Below are 24,857 nucleotides of genomic sequence, written 5' to 3'. Positions count from 1 at the left end.
CAAGAGAAATCTGATAGCTTTTGAGTGAAATACCCAGAACACAGAGAGATATTAATTCTGTGGATAATTTAGAAGGGCTCAGCAGTGGTTTTATATTAAAGCAACCTTTGAAAGAAAACTCAATCACCAAAGAACGAGCAGTTACGTATTTCTAAAACCGACTTTGATCAGTGCAGAATCTCTTTGCTCACTGGATCCCAAATTTAACAAACATCTGATATACTTTTGATGGTGTACTTGCTTTTGCAAATGGCAAGATTCATCTCTCCTCAGATAGTAACAGTTCATATTTTCCTAAAGCAGATACCTAAATGAGGTGACACAAATCACAATCCACAAGTGACAGTTACTTTACTACCATTAGGGGCTAGATAAGTCATGGAGATACAACTGTTGGTTTTGTATCTAGCCAAAGTTATGCCAGGTGTCTCCTATCCAAACTGTCTGCGTTCAGTATCAGTAGTGTAATGTCTGTGGTCTTGCTTTCAGTATTGTCAGATCTGTGGTCTTCTCATGCAATGTAAACAGTACTGCCATTCAAAACAAGCTCAATATGGCACATATGTCCCTGGCACACAGTTAAAGAGTAGGCTTAAACAGAAACATTCTAGGAACAGAAGGCACTGATCAATAAGACCTATTAAATGTATGTTATTTCATAGTTATGTCTTATACTTTGGACATGATTTAAGCAGCTAAGTGGCTGTTTTGCATTATTTCACAGGTGCAAAATGAAAACATCCTGTTCTAACTGCTTTTTCAACCAAACTTGGAAGTAGAGATTCTCAGTTTCTGCAGACTCTTGTTCCAAAGCATTCGCTATGGCACGTATTATGGTCATTCCTCTCCTTCTGATCTTAAGTTTTCTCCAACCCAAGACAGTATTTTCCATTAGCTCAGCAAGTGGACAACGAGATGTATTGGGTAAGTAGAGTATTAAGTAACAATTCATTCTATGCTAGCTATTCCAGATGTCTAATCTATCAAGGCACTTTCTACAGCCTATAGAGAGAGAGATCTGCATTGGAAGACAAGTCTGAGACAGGTAAAAGTGAATCACCTAACATTTTGAGGGCTGCTGGTAGGTAAACATGAATTTTACTGCTAGACAGTCATATTCAATAAAGCTTGGAGACTACTTGCTCTATGTAAGAACAGAACTCCTGGGAGATCTACTGGGTAACCAAGCCTTGTTGAGAGCCAAATCCTTTGTGTATACAGTGGTGGATCCTCTCTTTCCCTACCTACTGTCATTGTAATTGCAGATGTGCTTGGGCTACATAATGTTCTGTGGATTACCAAGCATAAGATGAGAGTCATTCTGTCCTGGAACAATAACCTGACAAAAGAAGAAACTGAGAAGTACAGCGTGAAGTATATTTTGAGTTATAAATTCTTCAATACCACTCACGAAAAGAAAGTAAGTTGATCAGTGGTTTCACATAGTTTAAAGGGAAATAATCTACTACTTCATTGAGTAGGCAAATTTGCACAATTTCCCTTTCAATTCTTAGTACCATCTATCTTCATGTAATTTCTTCTTCCTCCTCTTAGGAACGACTGCAGGAGAAGAAAAAGATAATACGTCTTGAGTTGCATTCTGGTTTTAATGCTAAGGTTAAAACTCAACTTTTTGCAAAAGAAACGGAAGACATAATTAAGGAGAGTGGCTGGACAGAATTTACTTACAAGGCACCTCCAGGTCATCTATTTCCTAACATGTTCTTAATACATCCAAGGGTTTGTGATAATGTCCTGTCTTACTTGGAGGCATATAATTTCTGAAAGCTCATTATTTTCTTATGATTTTTTTTGGTATATTGCAGAATTATTTCATTTATTAGACATGTTGAGATTCAGAAAACTCCATCTCTGCTGAACAAGATGTTAGAATGACACAAACACTCTCTATTTTCCCTGGCAAGTCATGGCTCCTGAAGATTGCCCACTATATCACCTGGTTTGAGGAAATCTTACAAAAGTGGAGCTTTTCAGCTACTGCTCTGGACATTTTTTTCTTTAAGTGGTTTAGTAAGGCTTTTGGTGGAAGCAGCAGATGTACTTCTCAGTTGCCATTGTCCAAAATTATGAAAGACTCCTTTGTTCTCATCTATTATTTATTCATGCTTCTAGAAATAAGGCTAAATAATGAGTTTGTAATGGTAGCCATCACGTTGCTATTAGAAAATCCATGTAAAATAAACATAACATTTTCTTTTTCTCCCTTTCTTTGTTGCAGTATATATTCAGAATCTTTCATGTGTCATATATAACATTTCTTTTTTCAATTGCACCTGGTATATTAAAGAAGAAGCTCCTGAAAACATCCAGATCTTTTTTTCATACAGGTAAGAGTCCTGTGCAAAACAAGTATGAAACTATATTTTTGTACCTAAGTCTTTGATTTACAAGGTTCATATTTCCTTCTCACAGACACATTGGAAAATATTTTGAATGCCAGCAATATATAAAAAATGCAAAGGAGAAAAATATTGGATGTCTTATGAAAGAAATGTATTTCCAACCATCAAGAAAAATCAATTTAAACATAACTGTAAGAGATCTGGGAAATAATTCAAGAGGATTGTCTTATTACAAAGCATTTACACCTCAGACAATAGGTAAATATTGTCTATTATTGCCTTTTATAAAAAGTTTGTTTATTATTTCATTTGTCTTGAAAGCAAAGAAAGGAAAGAGGGAAGTGTGACAAGGTCAGAATATTGATTCTAGCTTTTTATGCATTCATCTCTGAGAATTTTACATCAAGATTAAACAAAATGGATTACAGTTCAAAGACTTGTATTTCTTTCCTCTGATATATTGTCATTGTTTATCTATAATTGTCAGTTTTAAAAATTTATAGGCTAGTGTGAAAAGCAATCTGAAAAGCATTATATCCTTCTTTTCTCCAGTTTTTATTTTTCCTATACTTTTTTTCTATACCACCGAAAAAACTATGACTTCATAGAATCATAGAATGGTAAGAGTTGGAAGGGACCTTTAGAGATCATCTAGTCCAACACCCCTGCAGAAGCAGTTTCACCTAGATCAGGTTGTATAGGAACATGTTCAGGCGGGTCTTGAAGACCTCCAAGGAAGGAGACACCACAACCTCTCTGGGCAGCCTGTGCCAGGGCTCCCTCACCTGAACAGTGAAATAGTTTTTTCTTATTTTTAAGTGGAACGTTTTGTGTTCCAGCTTCATCCCATTACCTCTTGTCCTGTTACTATCTAATGTAGAAAAGAGGGATTTCCCAACCTCCTGACACCCATCCTTTAGATATTTATAAATGTTAATAAGATCACTCCTCAATCTCCTCTTCTCCAGACTAAACAGCCCCAGTTCCCGCAGTCTTTTCTCGTATGAAAGATGTTCTATACCCTTGATCATCTTGGTGGCCCTGCGCTGGACTCTCTCCAGCAGTTCCCTGTCCCTCTTGAGCTGAGGAGCCCAGAACTGGACACAGAACTTCAGATGAGGCCTCACCAGGGCAGAGTAGAGGGGGAGAAGAACTTCCCTCGACCTGCTGGCCACACTCTTCTTGATGCATCCCAGGATGCCATTGGCCTTCTTGGCCACAAAGGCACATTGCTGGCTCATATTTAGTTTATTACCAATCAGGACTCCCAGGTTTCTCTCTGCAGAGCTGCTCTTCAGCAGGTCAACCCCTAGCCTGTACTGGTGCATGGGGTTGTTCCTTCCCAGATGCAGGACTCAGCACTTGTCCTTGTTGAACCTCATGAGGTTCCTCTCTGCCCAACTCCCAAGCCGGTCGAGATCCTGCTGAATGGCAACACAGCCTGCTGGGGAATCAGCCAGTCCTCCCAGTTTTTTTTCCCTCATCAGCCAACTTGCTGAGGGCACACTCTGTCCCATCCTCCGGGTCATTGATGAAGATGTTGAACAAGACTGGCCCCAGAATCGATCCCTGTGGAACTGACTTAAAAAAGAAACATAGACACAATTTTCGTTTATAATCAAATTCAAGAATGTGAATGTTATAAAAAAAATAGTAAAATTTCTCTTTATTTATGACACTTTTGTCAGTTCTTTTTAATTAATGACAGTTTTGAATGATCAGTTAAAATTATTTTTCTTTACTTCTGTGGAGAGTTTGAATTAATCTCATGGGTAAGAAATTCACCTGAGCTTTAGCACAGCCTGCAAATTCAAATACCTTCTGAATTATGTGCATATTGATCACATTCTAGGTCTGTAATATGGGAATTAGTTATAACTCAAGGGATACAAAAAAAACTCACTCAAAAGTATAAAAATTTATTCTGGGTTAGATTTTATTTATCCTCTTCTGATACAGATGAATTATTGGCTTTACATAAACATTTACACTGAAGAGAGACAGTTATCAGCAGGATGTTCTATTTTAGCAAAACAAAACATTTTGAGGTAAAACAAATTTTCCTGAAAAGAAAAAAAAGAAAAAAGGGAATTGGGTGTAGGGAGTGGCAAATAATTTGCAGGAAGACTATATAGGTATTTTCATAGCTTACTGTGGAGATGCTCACTTTCAGACTGGCTGCTTGGGTTTGATCCTATTTACAGACTTCAAAGCAGTGAGCTGACATAGTACATCCAGTCAGGATCAAACACTTCATACAGCAACAACAGTTTTCTGGTAATGCTCAGAGGTGATGCCTGAACTACTTTAGTTTGCCCTCCTGGGGGCTTTACTAGCCCCACTTTGGCAGTTTCACAATTTCTCCACCTCTCTGTTACACCTCAAGCAACCTTCCCATTCAAGGCCTCACCAGAGAGGACAGGGCTAGGATGGACAGAGGGGAGCAGGGGGTAAGAAAGAGTGGGCAGGCTGTCTCTTCCCTGCTTCTCTCTCCAACTACTTTCACAGAGCAGCTACTGCCTCCTCTTTGTAGAGTCCAGACTGCCAGGATTTCCTCCCTGCCCTTCTTTCCTTTCTGTCTTAGCTATGTTTAGGGGTGTGCACTAGTCTCAGCTGGTTCAGCCATCAGTTTCCCCTTCTGTCTCAGTGCCAGGCACAAACCTCTGTAGCTCGCCTTGCCTCTAAAATCCATTGCCAGGCTTTGGTAAGAGACAGCAAAACCTGAGTGTGCTTGCAGGAGATGTTTTCTGTGTTGCGAGTAGTGGATGTACACTTGTACAGCTCCAGCATTGCAAGCTTGGGTTGTCTTTACCCTCCTGAGAAGTTATCCTTCAGGTCACACACATCAAAAAGCGTCATTTGTGTCTGTATTCCCCTAATTAAACAGGAAGGCCTTCAGTTTGGCTTAGCCCTATCTGTTGCACAGTCCTAGAGGTCCTGGAGGCCCACTGTCCTGCTGTGAATTATAAGCCCCTTCCAATCCAAGCTTCCCTCTGGTAACATGATGTCTGGATGTTCTGCTAATAGTATGTCAGAGACTAAACTAAAAACCCCAAAAGCTGATGCTTACTCTCCTTACCTTTCATGGCTCATAGTATGCCTGCACCCTCAAGGGCAGGTGTTGATCACTGCCAACAGCCATGAGAACAGGCAGAAGTGAACAATTTTACAAGCCTGGGAAAACCCTTGGATAAATGCTTTGCTGGCTTTATGGGATCATTGCTCAAAGAGAGGAAACTTGTCAAGAAGTGGAAGAAGGAAGAAAAGCCAAAAAGGAAACCCAATATGACTATGGAAAGGCAAAGTCATGCAGGTGCAGTTGCTAGAGCAAGCACAATGGCTTCACGAACCAGTAAAGTTGCCACTCAATTTCTCTGTCTTCTCTTTTTTTGCCCCCAAGCACCACATTGCAGCTATGTCAGCCCCAGACCCCACTGATCCCTCTCACAGAGACTTATTGTGCACTTCTGCCTCTGCTAGGAGGGCTTTTTCAGAGAACTCCAGCTGTAGGTCCTTCTCTCACAGAGAAGCAACAGCAGCTAGAGAGAGGTCAAAGTGCTTGTGTACTGCAGCACACACCTAGGATCTGTGCCATAATGCTCATCATACTAGAAAGCAACTGTTGACTGAGAATCCAAATGTCCCTTGCTTTCAGTTCTGTACCTCATCCCTCCCTAAAACCCAAAAAACATTGTCATTACATTTCTTGCACTTTGTGACTTGAACATAATGATGGGATGGGAATTTTCTGTTTGTCTGTTTACATCTCCTAAGCATATCTTGCTTCCTCCGTAGCAAATGCTCACAGGAAAGATAGAGGAATTTCTTAAGCATCTGTGGTAAGCTTCACATATTGAATGAGACCTACTAGGAGCTCATACCCCTTTAGTATACCCCTCAGTGAGTTATACTATGAGACTTAGAGAGCAAGACTTGGGGTATCCGACAAGACATGTATCCTACATGGCCAGGAGACTGCAGTAGCTCAGAGGTCTCTTCAACACAGGCTCTGGAGAGTGAGGGCCTGCTCCTCCTGTCCACCTTTGTTACCTCCTCTGGAAAGATAGAAGAAGAAAACCCACTCTATCTCTTTATTTTGAGACAGAAATAGACGACACTTCATAAGTAACACTTTAAAAGAAAATGTGTCATTGAATGCTTCCTTTGGGTGTGCCAAACCCCAAAGCAGTCAGCTGAGTATTTTAAGGACTAATGCAATGCATTTCTTTTGCATCAACATAAAGATGAGAAAGAGCATGAGGTACAGAAGGTCTCTATGTTCTTTTTTTTTTTTTTTTTTTCAGAGAAACTGAACCCTCCTATCAACATTTCAATTTTCCTTGAAAACAGAAGTATTAAAATGCACTGGAAACCCCCGCCTACTATTGGTTCTGCAAGCAACAAGTGCTTTTTGTATCAAGTGAAAATAACAGATCGCAAGGTAATCAGTTTTTAGTAATATCTTTTGTCTATATAATATAACTTCCATAAAAAGTAGGCATCCTTTGAATGTAACAGAATTAAAACACAAACAAACTTTAAAGAAATCCTGAGATCTTCCATGAATAATCCAAATTTTCTCATATTTCTGTTTGAAAATGGAAAATAACACATTTTATGAAGTCTTTTGAAGTCATGCTTGATCGAAGTGGATTGACTGGGTTTTTTCAATTTGAATTGTACATTAGTATCACTTAGATTATTTACCTTTTTTGTTATAGGAAAAGCAGCATTAATAAAAAGAAAAGTGTAGCAACTACTTTGATAATATTTGTTGAGAAAAAGAAAGAATCACTGAAAGAATTACCCCTGATGTTAACATACATTATATATATTTTAAAATCTCTCATGGTATATAAGTAGCTTCTCTTAGTCTTACCAGTAAGAAATAGAGCATTGTTACAGTTTAGTTTATGCTCTGGCATTACCTGATGGCATCTTTAAATTACCTGAAAATAAGAGCTGAAAAATATATCTGCAAAATCTTATTTGAACTCACAAAGAGTAGAAAGCCAAGGACTTAATTCAGGATATGATAAGTATGAAAATCAGATGTGTATTGGAATGTAAATTCTCTGAATCCTTGGTATTTTCATTCACGTTGTTTCTGAAACTGTGTTTCTGTCTAAGAACCTAAACCTCAGCTACCGCACACATTAGTGCACCATACTCTAATGACAAAAAGCATATCTAAGCTGGCTGCAAACCTTTAAAAGACAACTAAACCCTGAAAGAATGTATGGCTAAAATTGATATGTATCCACTCTGTTAGATACAGAAGAAATGAGGAGTGTAAATGAAGTACACACTTTACTGATCACATAATGTTATCTTCATAAAGTACAATGGGGTTTATTAATTTGGATGCTAATACTGATGGGCAGCTTCCTGAACAGGGCTGGCTCTTCTAACATTCCCTCATTGCTACATGAGGAAAAGGAGCTCAAGTCTGTACATGGACATGCCAAACCTTCCCAACCTTCTTAGGGCTTGTTCAGCACGCAGGTAGCTTCCTTCTAGGCCACCTCTGCAAATAATTATAATTCTCTAAACCATTCTGAAGTTTAATACTTCAAAACCTCTGCCAGAGACATCCAGGGTCTTGTCCCTAAACACTAAAGGCAGTGAGCAGAGGGAGCAAAGGATCCATGATATCCTGATCAGCATCATGCTGGAACCCTTCTGATCCCTTCCTGTCCATATACACGTATTTCCTATCTGTTTCAAGGCTCAGAACATGGGAGGTGGAAGCAGGGATTGCTGGGAGTAAGAGGTTCCCTGCCAATACAGGGCTGAGGTGTGCCCAGGGTGAGCTGGATTATCTTGAAATCCACAATGCTCATATGGTCAGTACAGCTCCTGCTTCCTAACAGCTTCTACAATCTGGAAGAAAATGCTATATACATAAAATCAACATCCTTAAATACAATAAATCTCTTTCATTTTCCTCACTTTGTACAGCTGATCCACCACTTTTTACACATCTGCAGGATAGAAATATAGGAGAGGAAAGCATTGAAGTGAGTAAACACCTACAGCAGTGGAAAATCATGTGGGTTTTTTTTTTTTTTTCACAGATGGGATAGTTTGGGAAGACAAGAGGTAGGCAGTTGCAACAAAAACAAATACCAGATGTGCAAGGGCACTAGCTAAGTGAAGGGGGCTTTAAGGTAGATTTAAGGAAAATCAGTGTCAAAGATAACAATAATAAAAAAGTTAACTGCTTAGCCAAGAAGCACAAAATGGCAGATGACAAAGGTAAGGAAGAAAACTGTAGCAGTATTACAGAAGACATGTGAGGAAAAAGAATGGAGCAAGCTTGAGATTCTGTTTCCTGATCAAAGTAAGGTCTTAGTTGCTGTCACAGAGGCTGAATGGGTTGAGGTATTAGGGTATACATAAACAGGCCTGTAAGTACCTGTTGAAGCATAGCTAAGATTAAAATGATAAAAATATACAGGTCTATGTTTATCTATTTTGAACACCTGAAGAGATGACTTGCTGAATACTTATCTGCACAAAAAAGAATAATACTTTAATACAGATTGATAGAGCTTAAAAACAGGGAGGTAAGTCTGCAGCTGACTGGAAGCTAGCAAAGGCTGCAAGTACTGTGGGAAACAAATTTGGAACTTAACGTTTTGCGTAAGTCTGAAATCAGCAAGCCAAAATTCAGTGATAAGGAAATTCAGTGATAAGGAAAACCCTATGATTAGGAAGTACAGTTCAAATGTGACGACACAAAAAATAAGGAATTAACGTGCAGACAGCAATGCAGAACAAAAAAGGTCAGTGGATTACACAGAACTAGAAGCTGAGTCAATCATTCTGTGTTATCACATAAAGGTCAAAAGTTATTCAAGTATATATGACAGGCATGCCACATGCAAGATGTAGGTTATGACTAGTTCGCCTTTCTAGCTACTGAGTTTCCAAGATGATCTTTGGTCACCATCCTGGAAAAAAGTTCTGAGAAGATCAGTGAGAAGATCAGTTCTTAAAACAGGCATAAGCTTTTAAAGCAGTCTCTAAGAGTGAAATTACTGACGTGGTCTAGAGTCAAAGTCTAGAGTTTCCTTCTCTGGAGATCTTCAAAACCCACCTGGATGAGTTCCTGTGTGACCTACTCTAGGTGGTCCTGCTCTGGCAGAGGGGTTGGACTAGATGATCTTACAACCCTTAAGATTCTGTGATTCTGTGTTAGCAATATTTTGGAAAATAAAAGAGCACAGCAGTGGTACCCATGCCAGCTTGTGAGTAGGATAAAAAATGACTGACTAAATTCAAAGCAGGAAAAATGTAGACTAAGTAGGAAAAGTGTCTGAATTCCAAGGAAAGTCTGACATGGGAACAGATTTCTAAGGCTGGTAGGGAGTGGCTCCGTATAGGGCTACTGACAATGGATTAAACATCCTTCACAAATTCTCTGTGATTGAAAGTTTCTGCAAATCATGACTGCAAGAAGTTGGTCTATGTAATTTTATAAGAAGTCTTCCAGTTCTACATTTTGGAAATTTCCTATGATGACATAAGCTTATTATTAGGTACTTAGGAAGAGATTTTCAGGAATAGCACTTGATTAACATTTAACCTTTGTAGTCATTGGCAGATTGCTTTTGAAACTTTCCCCATTTTTACTTACTTTCCTGTAACAACTTAGCAAGTGGACTTTTGGACCTAATTTTGGCACCAGATCTGTAAAGATCTTAAAAAGTGTGAAGGAAGAGAAAAAAATGGCATGGTACACAGGCACATTGAATCAGTCAATGTTAGAAGAGCAGAAGATATCTTTTCTTAAAGTTGGCCATATAGTACTGCCTCATTGTGTTTTCCTAACACCAAAGACACAAAAATTCTGTGCCATCCTGAGTCTAAGATTGATACTTTCTAGTTCTTTGCAACTTACTAACATTATTTTTAATTTTTATTGTAACAAATTTACTTTCCTGCATTTCTTTTTATTCCTTCTTCAATTCTTAACAATGTTTATTTACAGAAGTTGATTTCAGTTTTCAAAAGTTTTCAAAAGAGATGACTGTTTTAAACTCTGCCACTCCCTCTGTGGACTTGATCTTTTGAAGTGACGTGCTTTGTTTTGTAGGCAAAATTAAAGATATTTCAAAATAGTCACAGAAAATAGCAGTCATGTCTCACCACCAAAAAAGTGAGATTGCTTTCTACCAAACCAGCAGGTATGGCACATTATGTACACCAAAACCATGAAACTTAGAGTTTCATAGTTACTGAACTCATCCTATACTTGGTGTGGTAAAAAGGGAAGGGGAATCAGTGTTTTCCAGTTCTCACTCTCCTACCATAGCTGATACCTCCTTCCCTCTTATCAGTTCCAGGCTCCTTTCCCACCCTGAATTTCAACATATGACAGATCAGACTATGTCTGGACATAAACACTTGTTCTGAAATTCTCTTTCTACGAGACATCTCTAGATCTATATCTGGAACTGCAATGTCAAATCACCTAAACTAACTCCCTAAACCTTTCTTAATAGATTGTAGACGTCACTGCAGAGAAATATGAGTTCCCATTCCATAAGCCAGCAAAAAAATGTGCGGCACAAGTGAGGGTTAAGAAAGAGATATGCATAAGAAACAAGTTTTGGAGTGAATGGAGTGAACCAGTGTTTATTCATGAGGGTAAGTTACCAAGTATTTACTACTCATAATCCTTTTAATTAGATATATTACTGTTCACTATATTTACTTCATTGTTGCCTCTGATCGTCTCATTGTTATTATTGTACCATAGGAAGTACATGGCATGCACCAGATTTACACTGTTCCAGGTGCTGTAGGGAAAGACAATTGTTGGTCCTTAAGGCAGTCTAGCATGATACTGTGCTTCTGAGGTAAATGACATCTAACTATTGACAGACTTTAGAAAACAATAATGGTCAGGACCCAAAAAGCTCACAACACTTCCCTGACTGCCCTGCAATGGACAGCTCAAGTATCTCTACAAATACTTGCAACGGGCGTTAGTAAGTCAAGAAACCCACAAAAGTCATAAAATTTATCAAATCATATAGTGTTGAAGGACTAAGTCTAACATTTCCTTTACTACATTGGGGGAATAATTTGCTATCTGACAGAAGCAGAACATAGTTTAGCTCTCATTTAAATATTTTTGCTCTGGCCCCTACATCTCAGCACAAATTAAACAAGACTCATAATAATTTTCTTTCACTTCCTATAACTAAATTTTGACACTGATGAGAAAAATATCTCCATATGCAGCAGCTCCCTGGTGTCAGGTTATGTAAAGGGGAAGTGATGCTGTGTTTATGGAGAGAAAGTGGTCCATAGACTGGCCTCTGTACATTGACATGTGGGGGAAAAAGAAAAGTACGATACTATTGGTAGTAAAGCAAAACAAGACAAACATTTTATTTAATGCAACAGACTGTATTTTAGAATTAGGTCTTTTTGATCTATTGAGCTTCCACTGCATATTTATCAGAAGACACAGGAAATACAAGGCCTGACTTTTTTTTTAAATTGTAACTTCAGTTCTAGAATTTATAAGATGTTGCTTGCTTTCACTATTAGACACTTCACCATATCCCACTGGTGTGCTGGTACCTCTCAGCTACCACCTTGATTGGCCCTGATTCATTAATTTAATTTAAAAAATATTTCACTTGTGAAATACTTGGAGAGAAAAATCTAGTTCCTCCACATACTTGCTGTGATGAAGGAAAGAATATGTTTCAGGCCATCCAAAATTTGAATTTCCCTTTGGAAGTTGCTGATTCTTTACTGAAGACAGAGAGCGCCTAGGACCATAGCATAGCTAGCAGAGGGACCTGTCTCATGTCAGGCCAGACACATCTGATGTGTAGACAGTGAAGGGTGGGGAAATTAGAAAGGCTTTTCCTGGTGTGGAAATGTAGATTTACTCACTCAATGCCAGCTGCTCACCAGAAGAAGGAAATGGAGTTGAACAGTCACCCATCTTGATTCCAGCCCACTAAAATTTGCTCTCAGCAGCTGTAACTCTCTTTCAACTGTTTTCAACACTGCTGTGTTTCCCATCTTCTGTCACAGCTGTTGTTGAGGTTGAACAATCGCAGCATATTTCCTCCACTTTAGAATGTTTTTTGGTGGACAAGACTCCCATTGCATATAAGCTGTAATATTTGGGGCACACTGCACATGTGCACAAGTTAATGTGATGCAGCATTATTTCTTCTTCCTTCCTATGTTCAGAGATCAGTGGCTTTTATAAAATGAATGTATGAGTACATTACATTGAGGAGTCACATGCTTAGGCAAACCTCTTTATCTCTGTTGATGCCTAGAGACAATTTTCTGTCCATTTTATGTTGTATTCCATTGAAATTATTTAGTCTGCTTCTAAATTGGGAACATGCATAAGTAGACATTATGAAGTGTATTTTAATACTGCCTCTATTAAAAAAAATCAGCCTAACATTAGTAGTATTATTCATGGTAGCTCCATGATAGTCACATATCCAATTTCATGGACAAAGTGAATTGAAAAAATTGAATCTTTCTGTGGAGTATTGTGAAATGAAAAGCATCCATTTGGTATTATTTTGGAAAGTGTCAATTTTTCTGCTGGAAGTCTTGAGACAGCATGAAGTGACCTGCTTTTTGTTTGCTTCTACATTATATGCCAGTGTTTAATTTAGGGAATGTGCTACATTTTTTCCAAATGTTTTTTTAAGAGACATTTCAGCCTCCATTTTAAAAAGCTGAAACATCAAAATGAAATAACATAATTCAAAACACAACTAAAATATTTGTTCTGAAATGTTCCTTTGACATGAAAAGAATTTGTTAATTTTCTCATGGGAGACACATTCATTCTCCATTGGAATTTGCATATGCCCTTGAAAAAATAGACAATATAAACTGAACTGAGCTGTTAATATAGAAAGTTTCTGATAAAAAAAGAAATGTTTAATCAGCTTTATTCATATATAGAAAGTTGAAATAATTGGTCTAAATTTTAGAGCTTCTGAGCATTCATATATTACTTTGAAGTTAATAGTAATTCAGAGGTGGTTTACATTTTTGCAAAGCAAGCCACTTGCTTAGATTTCAAAGTATTGTTATCTGTGGCTAAGTTTAAGCATTTACATCTGAAAGAAAAACCCCACTGAAATAATATATGTTCTTGTTTTTCTTCCTCTTTTCAAAAGTACATGAAGTAAGAAAGTAAGAGTAGCAGACGTCTTTGTGGTTCAGCTGATACAAAGACCACTGCTTCCTCTTCTTCCAATTGTGTACGTGATACAGTGTTAGCAGAATGGTACAGAACAATGACCTCAAACAAAGTATTTCAGCTACACAGTCCAGAGATTGTGCAGTGTGTTTTCTGAGCACTTATTTCAAAAGACAAGAAGGGAAAAACTCTGTCTTCATCTTAAGGTACATAAAGAATACTTCTGTATTTTAGCAGAACGTAAAGACTACTTGTATAAAGTTCTGTGCAGAAGTTTAAGGATTTTTTTCATGCTTTCATATAAAATTTGTGGAAATTCATAACGTCCTTGGTTTAAACTACAGATGGATACAAAATAGGAACTTTTGTCCAATTCTTTTGTTCTTTGAATTTGATCTAGATTGATCCCAAAACTCACTTTTTAACTAGCCTCAGACTATTAACATTTTAAGAGCTCTTCCTGCCTGTTTTTGTTCAAAGTATTTAGTTCAAAGCAATTCAAACGAGCTGTGGTTCTAAAGCTAGATATTAGACAAAACATAAAATTTGCCTGAAATACATTTTTATGTCAACCAAAAACATTGGTATTTTGGTATTTCAGATATTTTTGAGGAAGGAATACAAGGTACAGAGCGGAAGTATTTGTTGAACTGTATAAATATGTACTGCTGGCATATCTTTAGGACTATGCTTATCAGAGTAAAAAAGGTAAATATAATGAAAACCAAATGTTGCTTCTTGAGTCCAAGAGAACATTTTGTTTGACAAAAAGCTTTTCTTTTCATTTTGCCTCAAACCAGTTACAGCTGTAAAGGAGTGAGGAGACAGCGTCAAGGGGGTCTTGGTGCTTGAAGATGTGAGGTGACTATAGCTAGAATCCAGAATCAGCTGGGGCAGCATCAGGAAGGTCAATAGATGGACAGAGGGTTTGATATTCAGAGGAATCAATGCTGAATATAATTATTCAGTGGCAAGCCACGCTCAGCATATGAGAGCAGAAATCCAGGGAAAATTTTCCCCTATCCAGGGATGGACTCTACTGGAGCAAAGAAAGCAAGAGGAAGTGCAGAACTGTGGTAGCAGTAAGACTGAAGGCTATAAAGACAGGGAAGGAATAATGCTGAAGTATGAATGTCCTGTTTTCACAAAAAAAGCTCTGGGAAATGTTTTGTTAAATCTATAGCCACTCAGGAAAAGTGCAATATTTATGAGTCAATATACAATTACAATATACAAATATACAATCTATTTATAAACAAACTTTTCTCACATTACTAACATTATCTTTCACTCTTTTTAAGAAAAGACAGTGGACATCATGCTGCTAAGCCTCACGTTACTTTGTCTTCTGATTTTCCTTGGAGGTTTGCTGATATGTGTGTGTAGAAGGTAGTGTGCATTTCTGGAAAGTAGTATAAATCTCTTTTGAAAGAGAGGTCGAGATGAGGGATTAAAGTCAAACACAGACCATAGAGAAATTGTGTTTACGAGAAGTAATTATTTGTGCACTTCCAATTATCGTTCTAACAAAGGAGTGTTAGATGTTAAGACCTAAGAAAGACATTTAACCCCGTCACTGTCATTTCACAGCTCCCATCACTGCTCCTGGAGCTCTGTTTTCACTCTACACAGGCTGATGGAAGGAATTGGCTTTGCTGTATTATTAGAAGAGCAAAGTCATAGTGGTGGTCTCACAACCACCAACAATTAATGCCTCTATGTCATTACTTTTCTGAATGGCTATATAGCTTTCCTATTGACATGACAGAGAAGGCTTTCTTGAACTGAAAAATAAACTTGTTTAGGATAGAATGGTAACTCAAGATGCCTTAATATTCAGAAGATGCAGTTTACAAATGGAACTTCTGGTAAAAGTAAATTGATTTTTAAACTAATGACTAAATATTATTCCTTACTAGGATAAAAGAAGTTATCATGTGCTCTATCTTTCAGTAAATAAAGGAACTACAGATATCAAAGAGCTAATATGAAAATACATGATAAAAAGTATCCCTTGGGGAAAACAAAACATGTAATTGAAAGCCATCTGCATCTAAACATAAAACAATATTCTGGTCAAATAATGAGTAGTGACTCTGGCCTCAAGAGAGAAATTCAACTGGTAGACCTTTTAGGTGGAAAATTTGCATTGTACTCAAAAACAGCAGATAATCTTTTGTGAAAACCGTTTTTTCATGGTTCTGTGCAGACACCACTCAGCAAATGAGTTAAAAGATATTTCCAATGTTATGCCTGCTCCCTGTCATCAGACATTTTTCTTTGACTATTGCACTTTATAAGTAATATTTTTTTTATTATGAAAAGTGCATATAGGAGTAATTTTTAGCTATAGACACAGTAGCATGCCACAATCTCTCACTGTTCTTGGAAATCCTATGTTTGTGCATATCCATAGAGTTTTTTAAAATCCCTAGCAGGCTAAAAACCAATCAGGCTGAAAAATGTTAAGAAATATATCTGCAGTGATCAAAAAGCAGTAGACTGGCAGATGTCTGTCTAATTGGAATATCTGCTACAAAGCATTATTGACTGCTCTGTTCCCTCAGACATTTACTAGTTGTGTGTCTGTATCACCCTCATAGATATAGATGTCTGGAAGTTATAACCATGCCTGTTCCACAGCCTTCAGATAATATCAGAACTTGGTTAGCTGCAGATGAGACTCACCACCAGGTAATGTGTGTCTGGTTTTTTTTCTTTCACTACATTGACATGTATATTATGTACAATTAGGATACTTAAGAAAAACTGGGAAAAAGTATGCATAGTGTTTGCAGTGAAGCCCAAAGTAAACAGAATACTTATGAAGGTTATGGGACAATGATCTCAGTAGATAGGATGGAGAAAATCTTCAGGGGAGTATAATCTCTAGTGGATCTCAAAGAGCTTCAGCATATCCACACTCAATGGGCCAGCATTTTAAGGAGCAATCACCTTGACTCCCTGCAGAACAGTCAGTTATGGGATGTTACATGTATAAGCATCTGGGCAAGTTATCAAAAGAAAGTTCATGTGGAGATCTGCAAGTCATTGGCTATGTTGTAGTAACTGTGCTCATTCTTATAGCAAATAAGAGGAGGCTCCACAGTGCACGCAACATAACCCACCTCAACTTGCTGCAGAGGTGTTTACTTTGGAAGAGCTGATGAGCTGATGTGCTGTAAGTTCAGATGCCAGTTTATCTCATCGAAAATTATGAGGTTTTAGTCAAATAAGGAAAACGCAAACTAAATATGTGCAATATTTTTCTGGCTATCATTAATGAAGCACCCTAGCTGGCACATTCAATACCACTTATCACTGTTAGGCATTGTGTGAGTTATAGGAAAAAAATGCACTGGTCAGTCAGTGGTCTAAATCTCTGTAAGTTCAGTGGAGTAAACTGTCCAGGAGGTATGGTAAGATTGTCTTTTACCTGGTTCTTCTCTAACACATGAGAAGAATGTTCAGCAATTCCCAAACCTTGTTGTTTTTGTCTTGGAGGGGGAATTATCATGGAATTAGAAGCCTCTAATGAGGATATTCTCCATCCTATGTACTCAAATAATTTGTTCAGAGCCTCTGCAGGACTGAAACATCAAAACATCTAGCAGTGCATTCAGCAATGTAACTAACAATTGCCAATGTGAGCTCCTATGTCATCCAATATTGTCTTTCATTTTTTTGTATAAATATACCTACATGATTACAAACTCTGACAGAAACCATAGGGAATGTCAGTTCATGAATCAAGATTGCAGTTGTGAGGTAAGAGGTATGGGTTTTGTTTTATTAGACCTTCTGAAAGACAAATTTATGGAAAATAATGGTGTGCATATACTATATAATCACATCACAAATGACAAGCTTAAAATGTTTTTAACTTACACCTGGAGTTAATTCCACAAGCCTTGGGCTGACTCTCAAGAGCAATCTGCGCTTCTCTTCTTCTTTACAGTCATCCTCTCAGAAAAGAGAAGGCCAAGAGATCCAGAACTGGACTAAAGCCAAGTCTCTTATTCTCAAGATTTAAAGTCATTTTTATGACACTTCTGGTTCAAATTATCTGCCCAAATTTGACCCAAAACTACCATTTTTTTCTGTACAAAAATCCTTTGGTGTCCTTTTCACCGGTGGTGTGCAAATTAACTAACCATACATTTTGTGACAGAGTCTGAAGATAAAATAATCACCATCAGACTTATGTTCTGTATCTCCCTCTACTTTAAAACGGCATACACTGCTATCTAGGGGTCTTTGTATTCAATATATAAATAAAAAATCACAACAATCAGTGATCACCAGAAAAACTATGTTCAATACACTAGTAGAGAAAGAAGAAATTTCTGTCTCCAAACCGTTACAGACACTACCTTTAACAAGAAGACCTCAGCATAACTGTGTAATTGCTAACTAGATGATTACAAGTGTCTGAGATGACTGTTGGTGGCACTTCTAGGAAAGATAAATTAAATAAAACATATGGAACATATTAGTATCTCTGATGTTGTTGACATCTGAAATAGCAAAGACATTAACTTCAGACATACTGAAAGTGTTAAGAAGACTGGGGACAATGGTGCTGAGATAATTTGTTTTATCCAACAAATAAATACAACCTCTGAAAGCTAGACCGTGACTTTGTTATAAACCTTAGATACATAATCATATCACCCAGGAGTGTGACAAGCAAAAAAATAAGGGCTCAGAACAACTGAGCAAATTTGCCTGTAAGCAACTTTTAGATTGAGAGAATAACTCATACTATCTCCCTATTCCAGCTACAGGAATAAGAAATCTGTACCAATCCCAGGTAAACAAAATAAGTAGCATGCTTGTAACAGTTATTCAGAATTTGTAATATCATTGAATGCAGATATGTGCATAATGTTATATTTATCCAACAGAAACAAATGTCACTGCAAGTGGAGATGCACTCAGACATTACTATGGGAATACCAGAAGAGAACAGAGGTGATAACATTCAAGAACAGAAACGTTTGAAGGAATCTTGATTAGAAGACCTTTAGGGAAGATATGCTTTTTTAATCTGCATGTAAGAGTTACCTTTCTGTGAGGTGGACAACATTCTGACAGACCTTAGAACAGCTGATACTGGAGTTTGTCTGAACCTAATAATTTTTACCTCTGACATTATGCAACTTCTGAAATAAGTTTTGGATTACAAAGGCAAAGCAGTATCTTTCAGTTTGTTTCTAACTGCTACTGATTTTCAGCTTGATAAAATTACACCACCTTGAACAATACAATCTAATATTGAGGTCCACTTAGGTTAAAATGGAATTAGTGTTTAATAATGCTGCAATAGCTTCCAAGTGAAGTTTGATAGTGCCTTTGAAGACTGACTGTTCATAAAAATCTCATACTTAGCTGTTCAAGATCTGACTGAAGTGGTCATGAGAAATGGTGGAAGTAATGAATGTTTCTGGTAATAGCAACAGAAGCTCACAAACCCCTCACTTTCTGAAGCATGGCATTATGTAAGCAGACATCAACCAGAAAGAAAAATCATATGTGAAGACATAAGTTCTTTTAATGTGGGGACCTTATTCCGTTATAGTTCGTAAATGGAGAAAAGTTTAGACAATGTAAAGAAAATAAGTTTTTGTCTGTATTGTGATTATTTAAATACATATAACTCAGAGAAGTGGAAGTTTAGAACTGACAAACTTTTGATATTTATTTTTCACTGTCCTTTTAAAGAAGCCCTTCTTGCGATTTTGATGATATGGTGCACCATGCTGGTTCATTTTGAGGTGAACAACACAACCAGGGTGGACTACTTTAACTCTTAGTTGGGATAGTATTTATTTGAAGGAAGGAATATAGGGCCTTGATTTTTCAGGAGAAAAGTTTCTGTTGATAATTTTTTTGTAGATGGGAAATGTGAATAAATGATGGACCTAATTTCTCTAGGTTCAAAATAATATTTGTTGAGGGAAATATGTGATTACACTTGAAATAACATCTTTTGTATTATTGTAGAAGAAAATAGAAATATTTTATTTGTGCTTTTGAAATATTTGGTTTATTAAATACACTTCTGTGCAGAGTTTTGATCCACCTGAAAATACCTTTTTTTTTTAATGGTAAAATGTTTCCCTCAGCACTGTGGAGAAGACTGCACTCTTTCTCCTTTAATACTGAGAATGACTGGTAACGGCTCAAGAGTCAAGGCTAGAAATGCCTGAAAAACAAAAGGGCTGTCATTCACTCTGCCATAAGATCAAGCTCATGACCTCAGGAAAACAACAAAAATCAACTTTACTAGCTAGTATTGCCTTTCCTGTTGCACTGTATTTTTTTATAGAAGGTAAAGAGTTGCCATACCTTTGAACCTGAGTGCTTTTCCCTCCATATCTGTCAGCCTAATGCCCACGTAAATCATCAAGGAGGTGAATGGTAGATATCAGGTACTAAATCAAGTTTCAGTAATGACAGCTCCTGTAATATCTCCTCTGGCTTGATTACAGGTGGGAAAACCTGCAATCAAGATAATAATTTTTCTTTTGGATGACACTATTATGGTTCAGACACCGTCTCTGTGGGTAGACCAGGTAGTTTGTCCCATCACCCATGGTCCAGCTGTGTTATCTCAACAAGGAAGGGAAGAATTACTTCAGTTAAAAATCATTTCAGGAGATATCTAGAATCCAAGTGTTATGAACTTACAGATTCCTTTCTTGAACGGATATAATGAAACAATCAGAACAGATGTGAGCTAAGTGGGGTAGAGAAGTACCACACATTGGCCAAACACATCTGGAATCCAGATTTCATATAGTGAAATCAGGCCATGGTGAATATTATACTGTTCCTTATAATATATTTTATATAGATACATTTTATATAATGCTTAAAGCCCAAAACCAGTGCCAGGATTAAAATAAGACAGAGAACCTATAGATGAAAATAATTTTATTATTTTACCTGGAAATAGAATAGTTATTTTAGATTAAAATTGCTTCGCTTACAAGAGGCCTCAGTTTCAGTCAATATACACAGTTTGCCCACATGCACTTGGCAACTTCCAGAGATACACCAAATAAACAGAAATACTATGATATCAATTGTACAGAAAATTAATCCTGAAATGCAAATTTGATAATAGAAAAATTATCTGAGAAACATTTCTTTGTAAAATATTAAGAATATTCTAAATCTATCCTAGACCTCCTCTCCAATAGTGGACTAATGTGAAATAGATATAATTATCTGAAACCAAAACTGTACCATCTTCAGAATGACAGGAAATACTTCAGTATATAAAAAATGCTCAGGAAGTTTGCAGACAACACCAAGCTGAGAAGTGTGGTTGACTTACCTGAGGACAGGATATCATTCAACTATTCTATGATTCTATGAAAATCTTACTCAGCTCAGCTGGCTTGCTCCCGTGAAAGAAAGGCTTGCCTTCACTTTACCTGGGAATGAGGCTTCTGTGTGAAAGGTTTCACCTTTGAGCATTTAAGTGGCACAATTTGATAGGACGTTGGGTAGTGCATTGCACATAGCAAGATTGTTCTTACTCTCCACAAACGCGTATGCAGAGAGCTCAAGATCCTTTTGCCTGGATCAGAAAGCCCTGTGATACATCATGACTAGCTATTTTTACGCTTTCAACTTCAAGTCCTCACATCTATCGAGTACAGATAACACACAAAAAGCTGTATTATGAAACTTTTATGTTTCTTCCTCAACATCAGTGACTATGCAGGTGTCAGCTGTACCTTACTGCAGCTTCTGAAGGCACAATGGCCCATTCTTTTTGCTTTGAAGGAAGGATAATTGCAAGAGAATGAAGGGAATCATCAAAGTGACCCTCGGGCTTGGGACTGCACCAAGGCTATTCAGGTTGTCCATTGCTGCCACCTACTGTACAAAAACCTTACTATTAATGAGAAGTGTTCAAAGTGATTTCAAAGTTTTCAAAGTGGTTTTACTCAGGTCAGGTCTTTAAATGAACTAATACAACTACAGACATCCACCTCCCTCTCTGCCTTGAAGACTTGGCCTTTATTAGAGAAACTACTGGTCTTCCCTTGGGTCATTAGGTGTCAAATCAAACAGAAATGGCCAGTACCCTGGGACATTGAGACACAACCTCCCATGGATATGTTCTTCCAAGCTGGAACAGATGTCCAAGACAGGATGACACTCTGCTCTGGAGATTCCCATCTCTTTCTCTTTAGACCCTAGTTGATCAGACTCAGATTAGATGCCTATATTAGAAAAACATGTTTTTCTTGACCTAGTTACTCTATCTCTCCCTACCCAGGTTAAAGAAGATAGTTTGACCAAAGAACTGGCAGATGAGGCCTTTGAGAGCTTTTCCAGCACAGTTACAGAAATCACAGTATATAATATTTTGTATATCATATCACCAGATATCATATATTCAGAACTTATCATGTTTCAGACCAGCATTAGTAAACCAGCAACATCAGTTTTAATGAGAAAGAGCCCTGATCAAGAGCAAGTTCAGAGAATCTTGGGCTGCATTATTTAGACTAAAGTCTGGATTCACAATTTTTTTATTCTCACTATCAAATGGAGACACTGGAGGATGCAAGCATCTAACTTACACATAGATGCATGTCCCTGGCTGGGATTAGAACACAACACAGCTGTACTTTTAAATAGCCAATGTTAGCTGACTGGCACAACATGATCTACTTATATCTAAAGGAACCAGATGACTTCTACAAATTAACTAAAAAGATAAAGATGACAGTAAAAAGATAAAAAAGCTTTGGTGGTTAATGCAGCACAGGGTTGCACTAGAAGTTGTTTTACTACAGCTCATCAGAATATACATGTCAGCATATTCTTGCTAATCTCTGAAAAAAATCCAGGTCATAGCTTTGTGTATAGAACTTGTCACTTGGCTCTCCTGAAACATGGAAGGTAATCAAACCCCTACCCACTGGACAAATAGAAAGTATGATTCTGATATTTAGGTCAGGAAAATATTTGGAAAGACATAGAGCCGGTGAAGTCAACATTTTTGAGTCCAAGCTACCATAGCTTTATTCAGCTTTCCTGTTATCATCCTCTTCTTTTGTAAGAGCTTCTAAAAAACACCCACTTATCCAGCTACAGGAAATTCAAAATATGTAAATATTAAACAAACAGATATGATACATAAGCAAAGCAAGACATTAACAAAAGAAAGAAAGAAGAGATGGAAGTGGAGGGAAAGGATGAAAAGACACAGTATTTCAGATCTTACAATATTATATTTTCATTATCTCATAGAACCAGTTTGAATCCAGCAAACTGCCACTTTGCATTCATGTAGGTAAAAAAAAAAAAATTGTATTTCAAAGCTTGTTTTAGCTTCTAGCAGTCATTTAGGGTTTTTCTTTTGACCAATGGAGAAAATGAGAAATACAGTGATTATGTAAATATTCTAGACCACTATAGCTAACAGATACTCATTTAATCCTCAATTTTATGCAAAAGTTTACTATGTTAAGAATTTTTTCCCAATTTTTAAGCTATAGAGCTGCTTGTTAGATGATGTGGAAAATGTATATGTGCTCAAAAGGAAACTGGAGAAAACCATGAAAAAATATCTATCAAAGATTTGTAAGATACATAATCAAACTCTCCTGCCTTGTATGTTCTTTCACTCATATATTGCAAGACACAGGGAGACTAGACACAGGGAGAATACACCTGTCCTCTTCTTATTTTCTCCTTCAGGCATCTACTTCTGGCAGTATTAGAGAGAGAGTGAAGCAGTGATCTAGGTCAGCTTTTTGGTTCATCAACTGTTCTCATATTTTTAGAGCAGTTGGAGGAACTGCTGTGATGTGGTATGTATTTCCCTACTGAGGGACTAATGGCTTCCATTGTAATGTAGAAAAAGTGTATGACCTCTGTCTTCAGGAGAACAGCAAGGTGTACTACTCAGGTAATATCTAAATCCAGAAAACTGCAGAACTGGCTTCATAAAGTCATCTTCACTATGTTAATGTTGGGAAACTATTTGCCTGCACTTCCAGTGATAATATGGTGAGGGGACTTATCCACTTACATAGTTTCAGTAGCATCTTGAATCACAGAGTGGTTTTTATAGAATAAAAAGTTTTATTTGAAACACACAGAATTGGAAAAATCTTTCCAAAATAGGAAAAGTCTTTCCAAAGGGTCCTCGATTCTTTATTGAATAAATATAAATAGCGACGCATATACTGGATTGTTACAGCATCTGGCAGTGATAGAAGGAGATGGACACAAGGAAAATTGTTCCCACTTTCAGCAGACTGAAAGAATTTACAATAACATATTTATTTTATTGTGAATGTAGTCAGCTTTGACACATTGTAAACCTCTGTTTGTCTGAAGAGTATGAAGTATGAGGAATTGAGGGTTATATAAAAATTGTACATTATTTGCATGATTTCATTTCTCAGTTTATTTCTTAATAAAAATATAAAAACAAAATAACAGAATATTTGTCACATATGTAGCGTATATTTTGAATTCCTTTCAATTGAAGGCAATGTATGTTATTGGGAAAGGCTGTGCCTGGTGAGAAAGTTAGTCCTGCTAATTTCAAGTTAAGAGATTTTGTGATAACTTGTTTGAGGAATTTAAGTTGTTCATCTCCTGTCATACTCCTAGCACAGGGACTTGTACTAAACTCACTGAAACCACTCTCCCATCAGTGGAAACTGAGGCACTGCTAGTCTCTCTGTGACCACAAAGGTACCAAGGCCACTCCACTGGTGAGTAACAGGTTGTTTGCCTCTCAGCTCTAGAACTATGGTTTAGTTGTCCCAGAACAGGAAGGCTTGGGGTAGAGGCAGGACACTTCTTCAAACAATTAAGTTAGTGAGAGCAGGGTCATGGGGATTATTGATTTAGTAACTCAGTACATCCTATCATCTCTTTAAATGCTGCTTTCCTAGGGCATCTTAGGCCTCAACTTGGAGTATTACTGATGAGGTTATTACTTTGAAACAACTGCGAGCTCTTCTCACTGAAAATAAGTATTTTTCATTGCTTTTACATACTTTTTTTTCATGGGAGTAGATTTTAAACACTAGGTGTCAGCCAGTCACCTCACAAAAGCAAATTCTCAGGCCATAGCACATTTGTCTTTGGCAGCAAAAACTTTTAAATAAAGCATATACAGTAATGTACACATCAAAAAATACTGCACTAATGTCAAAGCCAGGTGAGACAATAGCTCCACAGGGCTGTTTAGCAGTCACAGAGATCCCAAAGCCAGGAAATGTGGAGAAAACCCTGTT

General features: G+C 37.3%; 1 protein-coding gene across 1 annotated transcript; it reads left to right on the top strand.

The window, feature by feature from the left end:
- The first annotated feature begins 821 nt into the window (after positions 1-821).
- LOC133624701 (interleukin-5 receptor subunit alpha-like) lies at positions 822-18,587 on the top strand. Its single transcript, XM_061988842.1, has 10 exons — positions 822-924; positions 1,266-1,420; positions 1,555-1,702; positions 2,240-2,348; positions 2,434-2,621; positions 6,668-6,811; positions 10,881-11,018; positions 14,874-14,961; positions 16,176-16,266; positions 18,480-18,587. Exons 1-10 carry the CDS (start codon positions 822-824, stop codon positions 18,585-18,587), a joined length of 1,272 nt encoding a protein of 423 aa, XP_061844826.1.
- The last annotated feature ends 6,270 nt before the right edge of the window (positions 18,588-24,857 follow it).

Source organism: Colius striatus, chromosome 1 (genome assembly GCF_028858725.1).
Source record: "Colius striatus isolate bColStr4 chromosome 1, bColStr4.1.hap1, whole genome shotgun sequence".
Taxonomy (NCBI): Eukaryota; Metazoa; Chordata; class Aves; order Coliiformes; family Coliidae; genus Colius; species Colius striatus.
The sequence above is the reverse complement of the archived record's forward strand: the minus strand, read 5'-3'. Positions and strand labels throughout refer to the sequence as shown.